The following is a 16,497-nucleotide window of genomic DNA, read 5'->3' as shown; positions in this document are numbered from 1 at the left end:
TAATTTTTGTTTCAATACTTTTGGTTTGTTCTGTGTCGTGTTTGTGTCTCCTCTCAAGTGCTCTGTTTATTGCAGTTCTGAGTGTTGCTGGGTCAGGTTCGGTTTTGGAATTGGATTGCATATTTATGGTATTGCTGTGTAGTGGTTTGTTGGATTGATTAAAAAATAAATAAAAAATAAAAATAAATAAATAAATAAAAAAATCGATTTAAAAAAATTTTTGAATATATTCTGAATCGCACAACATAAACGATTCGATTCGTATTCAAATCGATTTTTTCCCACACCCCTAATGTGTGTGTATGTATATATATATACATATATATATATATATGTATATATATATTTAGACATCGGAAATATTGACCCGGAGAAAAATATATTAAATGTAAACATTTTTATTTCTTTTTTTTTTACTCGAGACTAACCACGGGCCGGATTTTGGACGCTGGCAGGCCGTATCTGGCCCGCAGGCCGTAGTTTTGGGACCCCTGGTTTAGGGTTTTAGTTTATTTTGAACATGTATGCAAATTACAATATGACACACAACAATTTCCATTGTTTCTTCTTTTTAACATGTTTGAAAAGGAGTCGGAAGAAGCAGAGCTTATTTATTCCTGCCCCTTTTCCATTACATAGCAAATTTTCACTTCCTGTTCTTAATTTATTTACAATGTACTCCATAAATAATGATTTAAAAATAATGAAATAATTGTGAAGCAAGTTGTGTTTCACATAGTGAGATGAATAAGATTATCAATAAGTTTGAACAGTTTCTTAAATTAGTACTGTTTCATTTATTTACTAAACCTTTCAACTGTATCACAATATAAGTGTTTTATGTCGGTCAATATTTAGAGATCGGAAATATGGAGCTGGAGAAAAATATATTTAAAGTTAACATTTTTATTTCATGTACAAGCTTCCTCTGATTATAATCCCCTTAGCCAATAAGACAAATAGGAAAGGAAATTAAATGTCATGGAAAACGCCCAAACACGGTGGAAGAGGGGTTAGTGCGTCTCACATACGAATACGAAGGTCCTGAGTAGTCCTAGGTTCAAGCCCGGGCTCGGGATATTTCTGTGTGGAGTTTGCATGTTCTCCCCGTGACTGCCTGCGTTCCCTCCGGGTACTCCGGCTTCCTCCCACCTCCTAAGACATGCACCTGGGGATAGGTTGATTGACAACACACAAATTGTCTGTCTATCTGTGTTGGCCCTGCGATGAGGTGGCACCTTGTCCAGGGTGTATCCTACATTCCGCCCGATTGTAGCTGAGAAAGTCACTAGCGCCTTCAGCGATTCCAAAGGGAATAAGCGTGAGAAAATGGATGTATGGTTGGATGGATGGATAGATGGAAAACGCCCAAACAATGTAAACAGAATTCTAAAATTACATGCAATACTTAACAACAACCTCTTAAAATGAAGGTGCAAAATTAAGGAATGTGTGAGAAATGCCTAATAAAGTGTAACAAAATAGTGCGAGTGTAAAAATGTAAACAGAGAAACCTGAGAAGAACTATTTTCTGCAGGTTTATTGCCAGGAAGTTATGGCCGTGCTCTAAAGCGTGAGCGCATGTATTCTCGGTCTCGGTGGGGAGGGCGCTTTGCATAATTCACAGACCACATTGGTCTGACTACTGTCCGTATCAAAAAATCTAAAGAACTGCCATACTGTCGAGGTGACTTTTCCTGTTGTGTCCACAATTTCATTGCTCCTTGCGGCACACATTTTTAGTTTCTCTTCTCTATTTCGTTATTTTAAATGGGTGTTCAATTTACTTGCAAACAGCCAATCACGTGACAGCATCAACTAGCAATATTGGTTGCGCCGTCTTTCTGTCTCGCTGTGGCAGTGTGGATTCTCTGCATGGAGTGGAAAGGGAAACTGTTACATCTTTGTATATCAACTCAATAACAGAAACCTCTCTTAGTTTTTTGGGGTTTTAATGCAGACGGTGCGGCAACATCCTGACACTTCCAATGTGTCGGTTTATTTAGTTGCGTCCCAAACTAATCTGTGCAGTGTTCAATATCTCATACACTACTGCCATCTAGGAATTAAAACTGAAAATAACTTTAAATCGATTATATTTTATTGTACCACCTTAGCTGCGCTCATCCTACCTGGTTACCAGACATTCACTCCACTGATAAGTAGCACCCTTGGTAAGTTGGAAATTGCATTACTGAATTTATTGGCAGGCTTAAATACCGTATTTCCTTGAATTGCCGCCGGGCATGTAATATGCGCCTGCCTAGAATTACTACCGGGTCAAATTCGCTCCCCAAATTTATTATCGCATGCTTACATTTACCGCCGGGTAAATTTTGTGACGTCATGAGTGACGCTTCCCCTGTCGTCTTTTTCAGAATGGCGAAGGAGGTTTTGTTTAGCTTTTACGATGGGTAAACCAGGGCTCTTGTTCCACAGCCATACAGATCACACTGATGGTTGTGATATAAAACAACTTTAACACTCTTACTAATATGCGCCACACTCTTTGAACCCACACCAAACACATTTCTGGAGAACATCGGCTCTGTAACACATTATAAACACAACATAACACTTTCCCAGAATGCCATGCATCTACAGTATGACTCTTGGCTATATTGTACACCCCCTCTCCGTGCGTCGGTTGAGGTGGGCCGGGTTGGGTGCGCGTGTATAATATAGCCAAGAGTCACGGATGCATGGCATTCTGGGTAATTCTTATGTTGCGTTTATAATGTGTTACAGAGCCGATGTTCTCCAGAAATGTGTTTGGTGTGGGTTCACAGAGTGTGGTGCATATTAGTAAGAGTGTTAAAGTTGTTTATATCACAACCATCAGTGTAAAAGGTATAGCTGTTGACCAAGTATGCATTGCAATCTCGTATGAGAAGCATCAAAATGCATGCGTCCGGCCGGCACGCAGATAGCATGGTGTGAAGGTGGGCGCGAGGACATGTTGTAGAGCAGTGGTCTCCCAATCTGCGGCCGCAGAATAATTTTTTATTAATTATTTTTTATCACACTCAATTTTTTACTGCATGCTATTGGTAAGCGCAAGGATGAGAAGAGGTTTTAAAATTATTAGCGCCTACTGACTTTTACCGCAGGCCTTGATTAAGCGCAGGAGTGAGAAGAGGTTTTAAATTAATTAGCGCCCCGGCGGCTATTCAAGGAAATACAGTAAGTCATAAAAAATATTAATAATTATCGGTATCAATCAATATAAAAAAGGTGTATCATGATACAGTTTTCAGCCCTATCGCCGAGCCCAAGTTAAAAGTGTAATTTCAATGTTGATGAGCATTTTTATTCATGGCGAGCAGAAACATTGTTTATTTCAACTATTTTCCCTAAAATACGCATTAAGGTTATATAATGTTCTTTTAATCCGATTAGTAAAATAGCTGCTGCCCAACTTCTAAATAGTGTGAACAATAACTTCCTTGGCTGAGATAATCACATTTACACACCATTTTTTTCCCCCTTTCAGGTCGTCTTCGGGGACGCTTGTGCCAGCGGACAGTTTAGCGAATCAGGCCAGTGCTGCAGTTTGTGTCCTGCAGGCTTTGGAGTGTCGACTGAGTGTGGAAAAGAGGACACCAAATGCATACCATGTCCACAGGGTGAACAATTATCTCCTAACGTTACTTCACCTATATAGAATACCTGTCTAATTGTTGTCTTTGTCCGTGCAAGAGGCACATGTCAGACTAACGCCGCCACTGTCGTCTTCCCCCCCAGGGACTTTTTCCTCTTCGGAAGACCTCGGGCGTTGCCTCCCGTGCTCGCAGTGCCCGTACGGCGTCCCCACGTTGGTGTCCTGCTCGGCTGCTGAAGACACACAATGCGAATGCGATAGCGGCTTCTTCTACCTGCGATCTTTCAGAGTGTGCGCGCCTTGTTCAAAATGCAACCGTGGCCAGGGGGCGGGACAGCAATGCGGACCCAAGGGGGACACGCTGTGCAGGGCTTGCGGCCGCGGAACCTTCTCTGAAGAACACCACAGCACCAAGCCGTGCCAGACCTGCACACAGTGCACAGACAGCGAGGTGGAGATCCGGGCCTGCATGCCCAACTCGGACACACTCTGCATGGGTAAGTTGTTGAGAAAATACAGAGAATATATTTTTGAAATGCCGTATGGTAGATGGGATATGTAGAAAGGGTAGATGCATTCATAGTGCTTTTACACAGTACATTTGTTGAAACTTAACTACAGCGCCTCTGCTGGTTCCTGCCATGTATTGCACATCATTTGACCTCAATGGCCCCGAAAGGGACACGTTGTAGAAAATGGATGGATGGATAGATGGGCTTCCAGACAAGATTAGGCCGCAACGATAAGAAAACATAAATCATATATGTATATACATATATATATATATCCATCCATTTTCTACCGCTTATTCCCTTTCGGGGTCGCGGGGGCCGCTGGCGCCTATCTCAGCTACAATCGGGCGGAAGGCGGGGTACACCCTGGACAAGTCGCCACCTCATCGCAGAGCCAACACAGATAGACAAACAACATTCACACTCACATTCACACACTAGGGCCAATTTAGTGTTGCCAATCAACCTATCCCCAGGTGCATGTCTTTGGAAGTGGGAGGAAGCCGGAGTACCCGGAGGGAACCCTCGCATTCACGGGGAGAACATGCAAACTCCACACAGAAAGATCCCGAGCCTGGATTTGAACCCAGGACTGCAGGACCTTCGTATTGTGAGGCAGACGCACATATATATATATATATATATATATATATATATATATATATATATATATATATATATATATATATATTCCATGGTTTTGATTAATCGTCTAGAGCAGGTGTAGGGAACCTATGGCTCTAGAGCCAGATGTGGCTCTTTTGATGACTGCACCTGGCTCTCAGATAAATCTTAGCTGACATTGCTTAACACAGTAAGTAATGAATAATTTTGCTGGTAATCACAGTGTTAAAAATAATGTTCCAAATATAAAACATTCTCATGCATTTAATCCATCCATCCGGTTTCTACCACACCTGTTCAAGAAGTCGCATTAATGGTAAGAAGTATTTTATTTATTTTTAGTTAGCCTCAGAATAACAACATTATTAAAAATAATAAGAGACTTATTATACTCTAAAAATGTTGGTCTTTCTTAAAAATGAACGTATATCGTTGTATTCAATGTTAAAAAAATTATATGGCTCTCACGGAAATACTTTTAAAAATATTTGGCTTGTATGGCTCACTCAGCCAAAAAGGTTCCCGACCCCTGATCTAGAGCAGTGGTTCTCAAATGGGAGTATGCGTACCCCTGGGGGTACTTGAAGGTATGCCAAAGGGTGTGTGAGCTTTTTAAAAAATATATTCCAAAAATAGCAACAAATCATAAATCCTTTATAAATATATTTATTGAATAATACTTCAACAAAATATGAATGTAAGTTCATAAACTGTGAAAAGAAACAACAATGCAATATTCAGTGATTACAGCTACATTTTTTGTGGACATGTTCCAAAAATATTGATGTTAAAGATTTCTTTTTTTGTGGAGAAATGTTTAGAATTAAGTTCATGAATCCAGATGGATCTCTATTACAATCCCCAAAGAGGGCACTTTAAGTTGATGATTACATCTATGTGTAGAAATCTTTATTAATAATTGAATCACTTGTTTATTTTCAACAAGTTTTTAGTTATTTTTATATATTTTTTTCCAAATAATTCAAGAAAGACCACTACAAATGAGCAATATTTAGCACTGTTATACAATTTAATAAATCAGAAACTGATGACATAGTGCTGTGTTTTACTTCTTTATCTCTTTTTTTCAACCAAAAATGCTTTGCTCTGATTAGGGGGTACTTGAATTAAAAAAATGTTCACAGGGGGTACATCACTGAAAAAAGGTTAAAAACCACTGGTCTAGAGCAGGGGTGGCCATTAGGTCGATTGCAAGCTTTGAGAAAATAGACCTAAAAATTAGAGATCATCAATCTTCACTATGACGTCACTTGATTGACATTCACAGGACCCGGGGATCTCGTGAGATGATGCTGGCTGCTCCGAGCTCATTGTTAAGAAAAAAAACGACTGTCAGGTTAGCGGGAATCGCGACGTACCTGCGGTCACAACCCTAAAGACCAACCCGCTCAGTTCCTGTCTTGACAATAAAAGCGCTGCTCCATCCTGCCTGAGCTAACAAAATAAGAGTTTCAGAAAGCTAGCAAGCTAAGGTGTTTGCAGTCAGTGTATTTCTTATAAAGTGTATAAAAACGAATATAGAAGCTGGCCAAATAGGATGGCAAAAAACAACTTTCATGTGGTATTGAACATTTTTCTACTCCATTCAAAAATGTGGAAGATCCATACATTTTTCTACCGCTTGTCCCTTAACACTAAATGCAAGTAATCAGAATCAAGTAATACACAGACATATTCTTGTCTTCATGAAAGAAATGGCTCTGTTTGTTAAACCTGCTTGTATTTTCATTAAACACCTTTAACATGATTGTGACGGGTTTCCAGCCGTCTTCGTGTGGGGTGCAGTGCCGATCGATACAAGACGCATCATAGCAGATTTGACTCGTGTTTATTCTTTCAACAAACATCAGGTCTTGCCAGTCTGTCGCGCCAATTTCTGGCCTGCTGGCTCTTCCTGGTCGTCGCGGCGCACCTTTCGGTGTCCGGGGACTGCGTCTGCTGCGGGGGCTCATTTTTCTCTCGGTCGATCTCGTCGCGCTCGTGGTCGTTGCTGTCGGGTTGTTCCTCTCCTACTTTTGCCACGATTGCTCCTCCCTCGCGCTTTTTATGCTGCAGCAGAAGATGTAATGATTGAGCGCAGCTGTGTTGTGTACGCACCTGACGCTGATTGCTGCAGTGTTGCTCCAGGCGTGCCCCGCCTCTCCGCTCTGCTGCATGCCCCGCCTCCTGGCCGCCATCTTGGTCAGGACAACCATTCGCCCTGTCCCGCTGTCGGCTTGTCAGCTCCGCCTCTCCACAATGAAGTTAACAAAAAACATCTGTTTCATAAATAAGTAAATATAAATTATAAATAAATAGATATATATGTATATGAATATTATATATATGTATACATATATATATATATGTATACATATAGATATATGTATACATATATATGTACTGTATATCATATGCATATACATATATATGTATATCATATGTTTATATATATATGTTTATATATATATGTTTATATATATATATATATATATACATACACACACACACACATATATTTGTGAGATAGATCACCTCGACTTGGTCATTTGATAAGTAGCTTGTCTGCTGAAAAGGTGTGGTTTAGAGTGTAACATGAGAAATTAATAATATCTCGAATCTTAACATACACATTTTAAAAGTGCAATTTCAATGTTGACGTGTGCATTGAATAGAAAAAAATGAAGGTTATGGCAAGCAAAAAAAAGTTGCCATAACCAACAACAAAAAGAACCTCAAAATATGCATTATGTATTTTATGTATTTATTTATTATTATTAATACCTGTGGGTACAAATAAAGAAATCTAATGTAATCTAATGTAAACTACAGAGGGGCCTGGAACCCACTGAATAATTACCTCTGAATTAATAATCTCACTCTGGATTTTAGTCATATTTAATCATTATATCTAGCTTACTTGCAGTTTAACAGAATAAATAAACCTTTTCAAATGATATGAAAGCATGTTTTAATCACAAAGCTTATTTGCAAGGTTTTGGTCAGGCTGATTACAAAATTGATTACCAATAAAATATACTGCAAAATAAGGTGTTGGCCCTGCGATGAGGTGGCGACTTGTCCACGGTGTACCCTGCCTTCTGCCCGATTGTAGCTGATATAGGCACCAGCGCCCCCGCGACCCCAAAGGGAATAAGCGGTAGAAAATGGATGGATGGAATAAGGACACATAAAAACTGATGGATACATTTTCATACAATTAAACGCTATTACAATAAATAAATTATATCTAAATTAATAGGTTTCCTAAATAAACTGTCAATAAAATTAAAGTGCAAAATACAGCTTCACTCCTTAAGTCATATTTTTTTTGCTGAAGAAACTTCTCTATGACAAGAGGGAAACATTAAAGAACATAAAAGAGCACACAGTTGCTTCAACCAGCTTCAGCGCCGCCATTTTTCATACAGCAAACAAAAGTAAAACACAATGAAAAACTAAAAATATGTATTTTATACCGTGTTTTCCAGGCTTTAGAGCGCACCGGGCTCCAAGCCACACCCACCCAATTTTAGAAGAGTAAATATTCTTTCATATATTAGCTGCACTGGACAGACCCATTCAGCTTGACTTTCTGAGCTTTTAACCAAAAATGCATTTTGTTTACGTTTGTCTGCCTTCCACAAATAAATTAACCACTATCTGTTTTGCTCTTTTAAAAAAACACATTATGATGAGACTGACTGTTACACTGGTTTAGTATAAAAGATTGTAATAATATTACAGGTGTATCCCATCCATCTTCTGTAACGCTTATCTTTATTATCGCAGCGAGTAAGCTGCAGCCTATCTTAGCTGACTTTGGATGAGAGGCGGGGTACAATCTAGACTGGTGGCCAGCCAATCGCAGAGCTCATATACATTCATACCTGTTGAGAATCCATAGTCTTTAATTGACCTAACATGCACATCCTACGCACGCACACGGACAACATGCAGACTCCACACAGAGGCGGAGATTCGTAATGAGCATCCTTGCCAACCCTCCCGGATTTTCCGGGAGACTCCCAAAATTCAGCGCCTCTCCTGAAAACCTCCTGAGACAAATTTTATCCCGAAAATCTCCCGAAATAAAATGTAGAATAGAATGTACTTTATTTAATTCAGCACTACAGTTCGCTCACAATAAACAATGATAATAATAAATAATATGATATATATAATATATATCCATCCATCCATTTTCTACCGCTTATTCCCTTTCGGGGTCGCGGGGGGCGCTGGCGCCTATCTCAGCTACAATCGGGCGGAAGGCGGGGTACACCCTGGACAAGTCGCCACCTCATCGCAGGGCCAACACAGATAGACAGACAACATTCACACTCACATTCACACACTAGGGCCAATTTAGTGTTGCCACTCAACCTATCCCCAGGTGCATGTCTTTGGAAGTGGGAGGAAGACGGAGTAACCGGAGGGAACCCACGCAGTCACGGGGAGAACATGCAAACTCAACACAGAAAGATCAAGAGGCAGGTGCAAAATAATTATTATATAATATATAAATTATTATATGATATATAAATAATATAAATATATTCTACATATATTTTTCATTTAAGTGCAGTCAAGGAACATATGTATTATACAGCCTGATGGCTGTCGGTATGAAGGACCTCCTGTGTCGTTCCGTGTTACATTTTGGGAGTCTGAGCCTTCCACTGAACGTGCTCATTCTCTCCGCAAGATCCGAGTGTAGTGGGTGGGAGGTGTTGTCCATAATGGCTAGGAGTTTTGCTAGACTTCTTCTCTACCAGCTGTGGTTAGAAAAATAGTGACAGAGAATAGAACAAAGATGGACATTTCAACCCTTAACTCAACAATGAGTAGATGAGTGTGATGTGCAGACAAACCGCCTGCCTTGCCTCTTACTACGCCCACGCCGAAAGGCGAACCGCCTGCTCCGCCCACGCCAACAGACAAGCCACCTGCTCCGCCTCCGGCTCCACTTCTGGCTCCATCCACGCCGACAGACGAGCCGCCTACTCCGCCTCTGGCTCCGCCCACGCCGACAGACGAGCTGCTTGCTCCGCCTCCGGCTCCGCCCACGCCAACACCCCTTGCTTCCACGACGCCTCCTCCTGCTTCCACGGCGACGACGCCTCCTCCTGCTTCCACGACGTTGACGCCTCCTCCTGCTTCAACGGCGACGACACCTCCTCCTGCTTTTACGGCAACGAAGCCTCCTGCTACTTCCACGGCGATGACGCCTCCCGCTGCTTCCATGCCTGCCTCGCCTACGACGTGCCCGCCTCCTCGTGTCCGGCGGTCCTCACCACGGCGCCGCCCACCTCCTCGTGTCCGGCGTGCCGGACCACGGCGCCGCCCACCTCTTCATCCCTGGACTATTAATGGGCGTCTTTGGCGCCAACAGCAGCGACGCCCAGGACTTGGGTGCAGGACTGAAAGACTGCTGAGGTTCTGGCGCCAGTCTCGTCCGCCTCCTCAACAGCCACAGACATAGTCGTTCCGAGGTCGCCCGCCTCGACCAGTGTGGCGGCAATCAACTCGCCGCCGCCACCTGGGGACACATGGCCTGGCGGCCCACCGCCAAGTCCTCCCTCCACCCTCCCGTGACTTTGGACTTATACCGTTATTTATTTTTCGGGTGGGAGGGGGGGGGTTTCTAGTTTGCGACGTCTGGTATCCGTCCCTTAAGGGGGGGGGGTTATGTCATGATCCGTTACCTGGGTCATGGCATGATTCATGTTTGGTAATGTTTCTGTTTTAGTCTGTTTCCTGGTTGCACCCTCTTTCCCTGTTTTCTGTTGGTTTCCTGGGCACTGATTCTCCTCACCTGTCTTAGTTTAGCAATTAGTGTTCCCACCAGGTGTTTAGGTTAATCACTCCTCTTAATATTTTCCTGTCACCCAGCAGTAGTTGCTCGGTCAATGTTTGCTGTAGGCAACATTTACGTTCTCCTGTTTTTTGTCCTTGCTATAAAAAGACTTCATCTTACCTGCACGCTACTCCTGTTTGTTTCCTGCTTCGGAGGGGAACACGACAATCGCAGCCATGCGCCCTCAAAGACCTAACATTTATAAATTAAACAGTTTTTCCGGTTGAGTAACGGGTGATAGTGTCTTGAAGTGCGTAGATGTTTGATGTGTTTTTTTCTGTATGTTGACCAACTACCCCATGTGTTCAAGTGAAAAAATGTGCGCAATTGCGCAGATTCTGGATGTGCGGCATTGTCCTCCTCGACTTAAGTATGTGGGCGTTCCCTGTCAAGTCTGACTTTCTGCGTGTTCTCCCGACGACTTAAGTACTTTTGTTCTTACGTGCCTTAAAGGCTGGATATAAGTCCAGCGGCCCTGGAAGGTGAAACACAATATTACACTTGAAGTTTGGATGCAGCGTATACAACACACAATAACATGAGAAAAGAGACTTCCAGAAAACTATCAAATCTATTCTGATTGCTTGAGTTGACAGACCTACAAACATCCATTGAAATGAGTATAAAAAGACCATGTTGCCACACTGTATTAACTATAAAAATCGAACTCTACATTGTTTTCTCGTGAGTGCGACCACAGCGGAGGGAACTGCAGGCTTGTCTGCCGTGTTTGAACATCCTAGTAGTAACCGATGTTTGATGAATCTGGACCGTGATCATTGGGCTATGTGACTATATAATAGAGATTACATATTTAATGTAGCGTCTATCAATTGATTCCATTGTTTGTGGTTCCATTGGACACACAAACAGCTTCCTAAGCCCATCCTGATGCATGGCAAACATTTGTACTAGGTCTGGGCGATACATCGAGTTTGTAAGATACATTGATATATTGTTAAACAAGATATAGAATTAAGAAAATATAATATAGATATATAAGTTATTTCCCATTACAATGACCAAACACCGCTTATTTGTTGTGTTCCTATATCCACTCCCTCTCAAAACTCTGTGGGCTACTAAACCCCTCCCCTTCCTCCTTCCAAGACATGCTTGCATGTATAAGAACATCCATGATTGGTTGTTTGTTTACTATGATGAGTCACAATTGGTTAAGATTAGAGCAAATCATTAGGGACAGGTTAATCAGAAGAAAGAGAGGGCGGGTCATGGAACCAGGAAGGGAAATCACAACAGACATCCCAAATGACGATGAGAGAGTTGTACAAACCCCGTTTCCATATGAGTTGGGAAATTGTGTTGGATCTAAATGTAAACGGAATAAAATGATTTGCAAATCCTCTTCAACCCATATTCAATTGAATGCACTACAAAGACAATATATTTGATGTTCAAACTCATAAACTTTATTTTTTTTTGCAAATAATAATCAACTTAGAATTTCATGGCTGCAACACATGCCAAAGTAGTTGGGAAAGGACATGTTCACCACTGTTACATCACCTTTTCTTTTAACAACACTCAATAAACGTTTGGGAACTGAGGAAACTAATTGTTGAAGCTTTGAAAGTGGAATTCTTTCCCATTCTTCTTTTATGTAGAGCTTCAGTCGTTCAACATTCCGGGGTCTCCGCTGTCGTATTTTACGCTTCATAATGTGCCACACATTTTTGATGGGAGACAGGTCTGGACTGCAGGCGGGCCAGGAAATTACCCGCACTCTTTTTTTACGAAGCCACGCTGTTGTAACACTTGTCTTGCTGAAATAAGCAGGGGCGCCCATGATAACGTTGCTTGGATGACAATATATGTTGCTCCAAAACCTGTATGGACCTTTCGGCATTAATTGTGCCTTCACACATGTGTAAGTTACCCATGCCTTGGGCACTAATACACCCCCATACCATCACAGATGCTGGCTTTTGAACTTTGCACCTAGAACAATCCGAATGGTTATTTTCCTCTTTGTTCTGGAAGATCACCACGTCTTCTGTTTCCAAATATAATTTGAAATGTGGACTCGTCAGACCACAGAACACCTTTCCACTTTGCATCAGTCCATCTTAGGTGAGCTCGGGCCCAGCCAAGCCGGCGGCGTTTCAGGATATTGTTGATGAATGGGTTTGGCTTTGCATAGCAGAGCTTTAACTTGCACTGACAGATGTAGCGACCAACTCTAGTTACTGACAGTGCTTTTATGAAGTGTTCCTGAGCCCATGTGGTGATATCCTTTACACACTGATGTCGTTTTTTTTTTACTGCCGTACCGCCTGAGGGATCAAAAGCCCGTAATATCATCGCTTACGTGCAGTGATTTCTCCAGATTCTCATCACTTTTTGCTGATTTTACGGACCGTAGATGGTAAAATCCCTAAATTCCTTGCAATAGCTCGTTGAGAAATGTTTTTCTAAAACTGTTTGACAATTTGCTTACAAAGTGGTGACCCTCACCCCATCCTTGTTTGTGAATTACTTAGCATTTCATGGAAGCTGCTTTTATACCCAATTATGGCACCCAACTTTTCCCAATTAGCCTGCACACCTGTTGGATGTTTCATATAAGTGTTTGATGAGCATTCCTCAACTTTATCAGTATTTATTGCCAATTTTCCCAACTTCTTTGTCACATGTTGCTGTATTCAAATTCAAAGGTTAATGATTATTTGCAAAAAAAAAATGTTTATCAGTTTGAACATCAAATATGTTGTCTTTGTAGCATATTCAACTGAATATGAGTTGAAAATGATTTGCAAATCATTGTATTCCGTTTATATTTACATCTAACACAATTTCCCAACTCATATGGAAACTGGGTTTGTAGAAGAGAAGAGGGAATATTCAAGCGGGTGATTTATATATTTAAAAAAACTATTGGAAGATGGCAGAGGGATTCTCTTCTTTAGATTTTTCTTTTAGCCAAGTACTGTAGATGACATCCAGGAAAACCACAATGCGTCTACTTGGCCACATTTGGACAAATGTATGCGTTTGGTTAAAACATTCATTTCAGTTGTTTACCATGTAAGACCAAATCAAAACTGTTCTCGAGTTGTCATATTTCACATGACAAATGCTGCCAAAAAAGTGAGGAAGAGATAGCCGCACAATTAAGTAAAGTCACTTACTAGGCACTGACCAGAACCGTACATTTGTGACAGTCCATTACATCGTCGACTGGAAATTAAAAAGTGCCTGCCTGCAAATGTATTTTTTATCTGAGTTTGATACATTTTGTATTATTTGCACAGCCATGTTGTTTATTTTACGTAGAAAGAATATTTTTCTATTTAATTCATGGTATGTGCTACTTAAACAGTTTGTTTTTATGTGCTGTTAATACCCATCTTGACTAACTGGGTTAATAAAACTGTCACTAACTGTTAACAGTACAATTGTCATTAGCTTCAATTTCAGTGGATTTTGCTCAAAAATGTGTATCTTTATATGTATACTTTCCCGGAAAATATATCGATATATATATCAAATAGAATACAATGGACTTTATTGTCATTATATTTGCATATAACAAGGTTAAGGTGCGGTAGTGGGAACAAATATGGGATAACAATAAATAACACAAGAGGTAGTAAAGGAAAAACTAACAATTGAAATAAGCAGACAACTATCCAATAAAAATAATAAGCAATCCTGTACAATATGCAAAACACTATAGAAATACAAAATACTGTACAATATACAGAAAAGACAAGAGTACTGGAGTAATGAATATGAATGAATATGGAATGAATATCGAGTTTAAGTAAAAATATATCGAGATATATATACTATGTCGTCCATATCACCCAGACCTAATTTGTACTAAACACAACTCTGAACCTCACAAATAACATCAAGGTTGTTATAATAAACAAGTAAACAACGTTTTATCTACAAGTGATTATTCACATTCAGCCAGGAGGAAGAAGCGTGCTAGGGATGTAACGATAAACGGTATAACCGTGGTAAAACTCCCCACAGTTAGTATTACCGTTTTAAATCAAAATGATCAGTTCGCAGCCGAGTGTGAAGCGACCGGGATGAGAATCAGCACCTCCAAGTCCGAATCCATGGTTCTCGCCCGGAAAAGGGTGGAGTGCCATCTCCGGGTTGGGGAGGAGACCCTGCCCCAAGTGGAGGAGTTCAAGTACCTCGGACTCTTGTCCACGAGTGAGGGAAGAGTGGATCCTGAGATCCACAGGCGGATCGGTGCGGCGTCCTCAGTAATGTGGGCGCTGTATCGGTCTGTTGAGGTGAAAGAGGAGCTGAGCCGGAAGGCAAAGCTCTCAATTTACCGGTCTATCAACATCCCTATCCTCACCTATGGTCATGAGCTTTGGGTCATGACCGAAAGGACAATATCACGGGTACAAGCGGCTGAAATGAGTTTCCTCTGTTGGGTGGCGGGTCTTTCCCTTAGAGATAGGGTGAGAAGCTGTCATTCGGGAGGAGCTAAGAGTAAAGTCGCTGTTTCTCCAAATCGAGAGGAGCCAGATGAGGTGGTTTGGGCATCTGGTCAGGATGTCACCGGAACGCCTCCCTAGTAAGGTGTTTAGGGCACATTCGACCAGTAGGAGGCCACGGGGAAGACCCAGGACACGTTGGAGAGACTAATGTTTCCCAGCTGTCCTGAGAACACCTTGGGATTTCCCGGGAAGAGCTGGACGAAGTGGCTGGGGAGAGGGAAGTCTGGGCTTCACAGCTTAGGCTGCTGCCCCCATGACCTGACCTAAGCGGAAGAAGATGGATGGATGGAAAACATGGATAACTCTTTGATGAACTCACAGTGTTATGTTTCACTGATGGAGGTGACGGCAAACGGACACCTGGTGGAAGTAGTCTACAGAGATTTAATATATAGTAAATATATCTATATATAATACTACTACTAATAATAATAATAATAAACAATACTAATAAGCTATAGAATGGTGTGTGTCAAAACCGAAGAGGTGTAAGGTGTATGGTGTAAGACTATGTGAAGTATTTAATTGGAGTGTGTGTTACCAACGTGTTGACGAGAGCGAAGGAACGCGGAAGTCCGTAGGGCAGGAGCGAAGAGACAAGATTCGTGTCCAAGCGCAGGGAGTTAAGGATTGAGGGAGGCAGTCAGAGTCCAGAGGGAGATCCAGGGAAAAAGGTGAGACGCATAGCTCACCTTAAAGATGACGGAGGGTACTGCAGGGGCGACACAAGAAAACACACTGAGAAGACGGAGAGGGAGAACACAGGGAGAGCAGGATCGCACAAAGCAGGATTATCGCTTACTGAACGTCAATTGAGAACTAAGTTCCCGCGCCGATCCTTGGTCCACTGGTCCCTTTATGCAGCCTCACGTCATCAGTCACAGGTGTGTCAGGCGTGGACTGCGGCCGGCTGCGGCGGGGAGTGGGTGTGGTCCGCTTGATGAGCGCGGGAGCGTGTCTGGAGTGCGCTATCTGTGGGTCCTCTGGTTGTATCCACAGCGGAGGGAGACGCGGAATGCGCATGTGCCACAACACACAGACCGCTGATACTGCTCATTTACTGAAGAAGCAAGCAAGCGAGACTGCTTTTATGCTAACATAAATACAAGAGCCATTAACCTCTTTCCACATAAAAAAAAGACATTCCCCAATCTAAACTTGTATAAACACATTAGTGTCTGAGCAGCGAAGATGTTAAAGTGTGCACATTAAACCTACAAGCTGCGTTCTTTTAGACAGAGAGATCCATCGATACTCGAAGCAATATGACAAACAGGAAGTGAATTTTCTTGACGTCACATCAACCGGATGTAATTCTATGTACTTGCATTACTAAACTTTTACAAATTAAAATGGAGGGGTAGCACGGTGGTGGATGGGTCCGTGCCTCTGCCTCACAATACGAAGGTCCTG

General features: G+C 41.8%; 1 protein-coding gene and 1 long non-coding RNA gene across 3 annotated transcripts in view; one reads left to right on the top strand and one right to left on the bottom strand.

Moving 5' to 3' along the window:
* nradd (neurotrophin receptor associated death domain) overlaps window positions 1–16,497 on the top strand; it is a 42,075-nt gene that overhangs the window by 11,782 nt on the left and 13,796 nt on the right. For both annotated transcript variants that reach the window (XM_061915771.1, XM_061915770.1), the window contains exons 2-3: window positions 3,494–3,626; window positions 3,745–4,098. In XM_061915771.1, the coding sequence (XP_061771755.1) occupies window positions 3,494–3,626; window positions 3,745–4,098 (487 nt within the window). The remainder of the gene's footprint in view (window positions 1–3,493; window positions 3,627–3,744; window positions 4,099–16,497) is intronic.
* Window positions 6,814–16,350, bottom strand: LOC133562000 (uncharacterized). The gene is made up of 3 exons (XR_009808814.1): window positions 15,887–16,350; window positions 15,777–15,796; window positions 6,814–7,016 (listed from the first exon to the last, which is right to left on the bottom strand). It is a non-coding gene; the product is annotated as an uncharacterized LOC133562000 (long non-coding RNA).

This window comes from Nerophis ophidion, linkage group LG11, assembly GCF_033978795.1.
Source record: "Nerophis ophidion isolate RoL-2023_Sa linkage group LG11, RoL_Noph_v1.0, whole genome shotgun sequence".
NCBI lineage: Eukaryota > Metazoa > Chordata > Actinopteri > Syngnathiformes > Syngnathidae > Nerophis > Nerophis ophidion.
The sequence above is the reverse complement of the archived record's forward strand: the minus strand, read 5'-3'. Positions and strand labels throughout refer to the sequence as shown.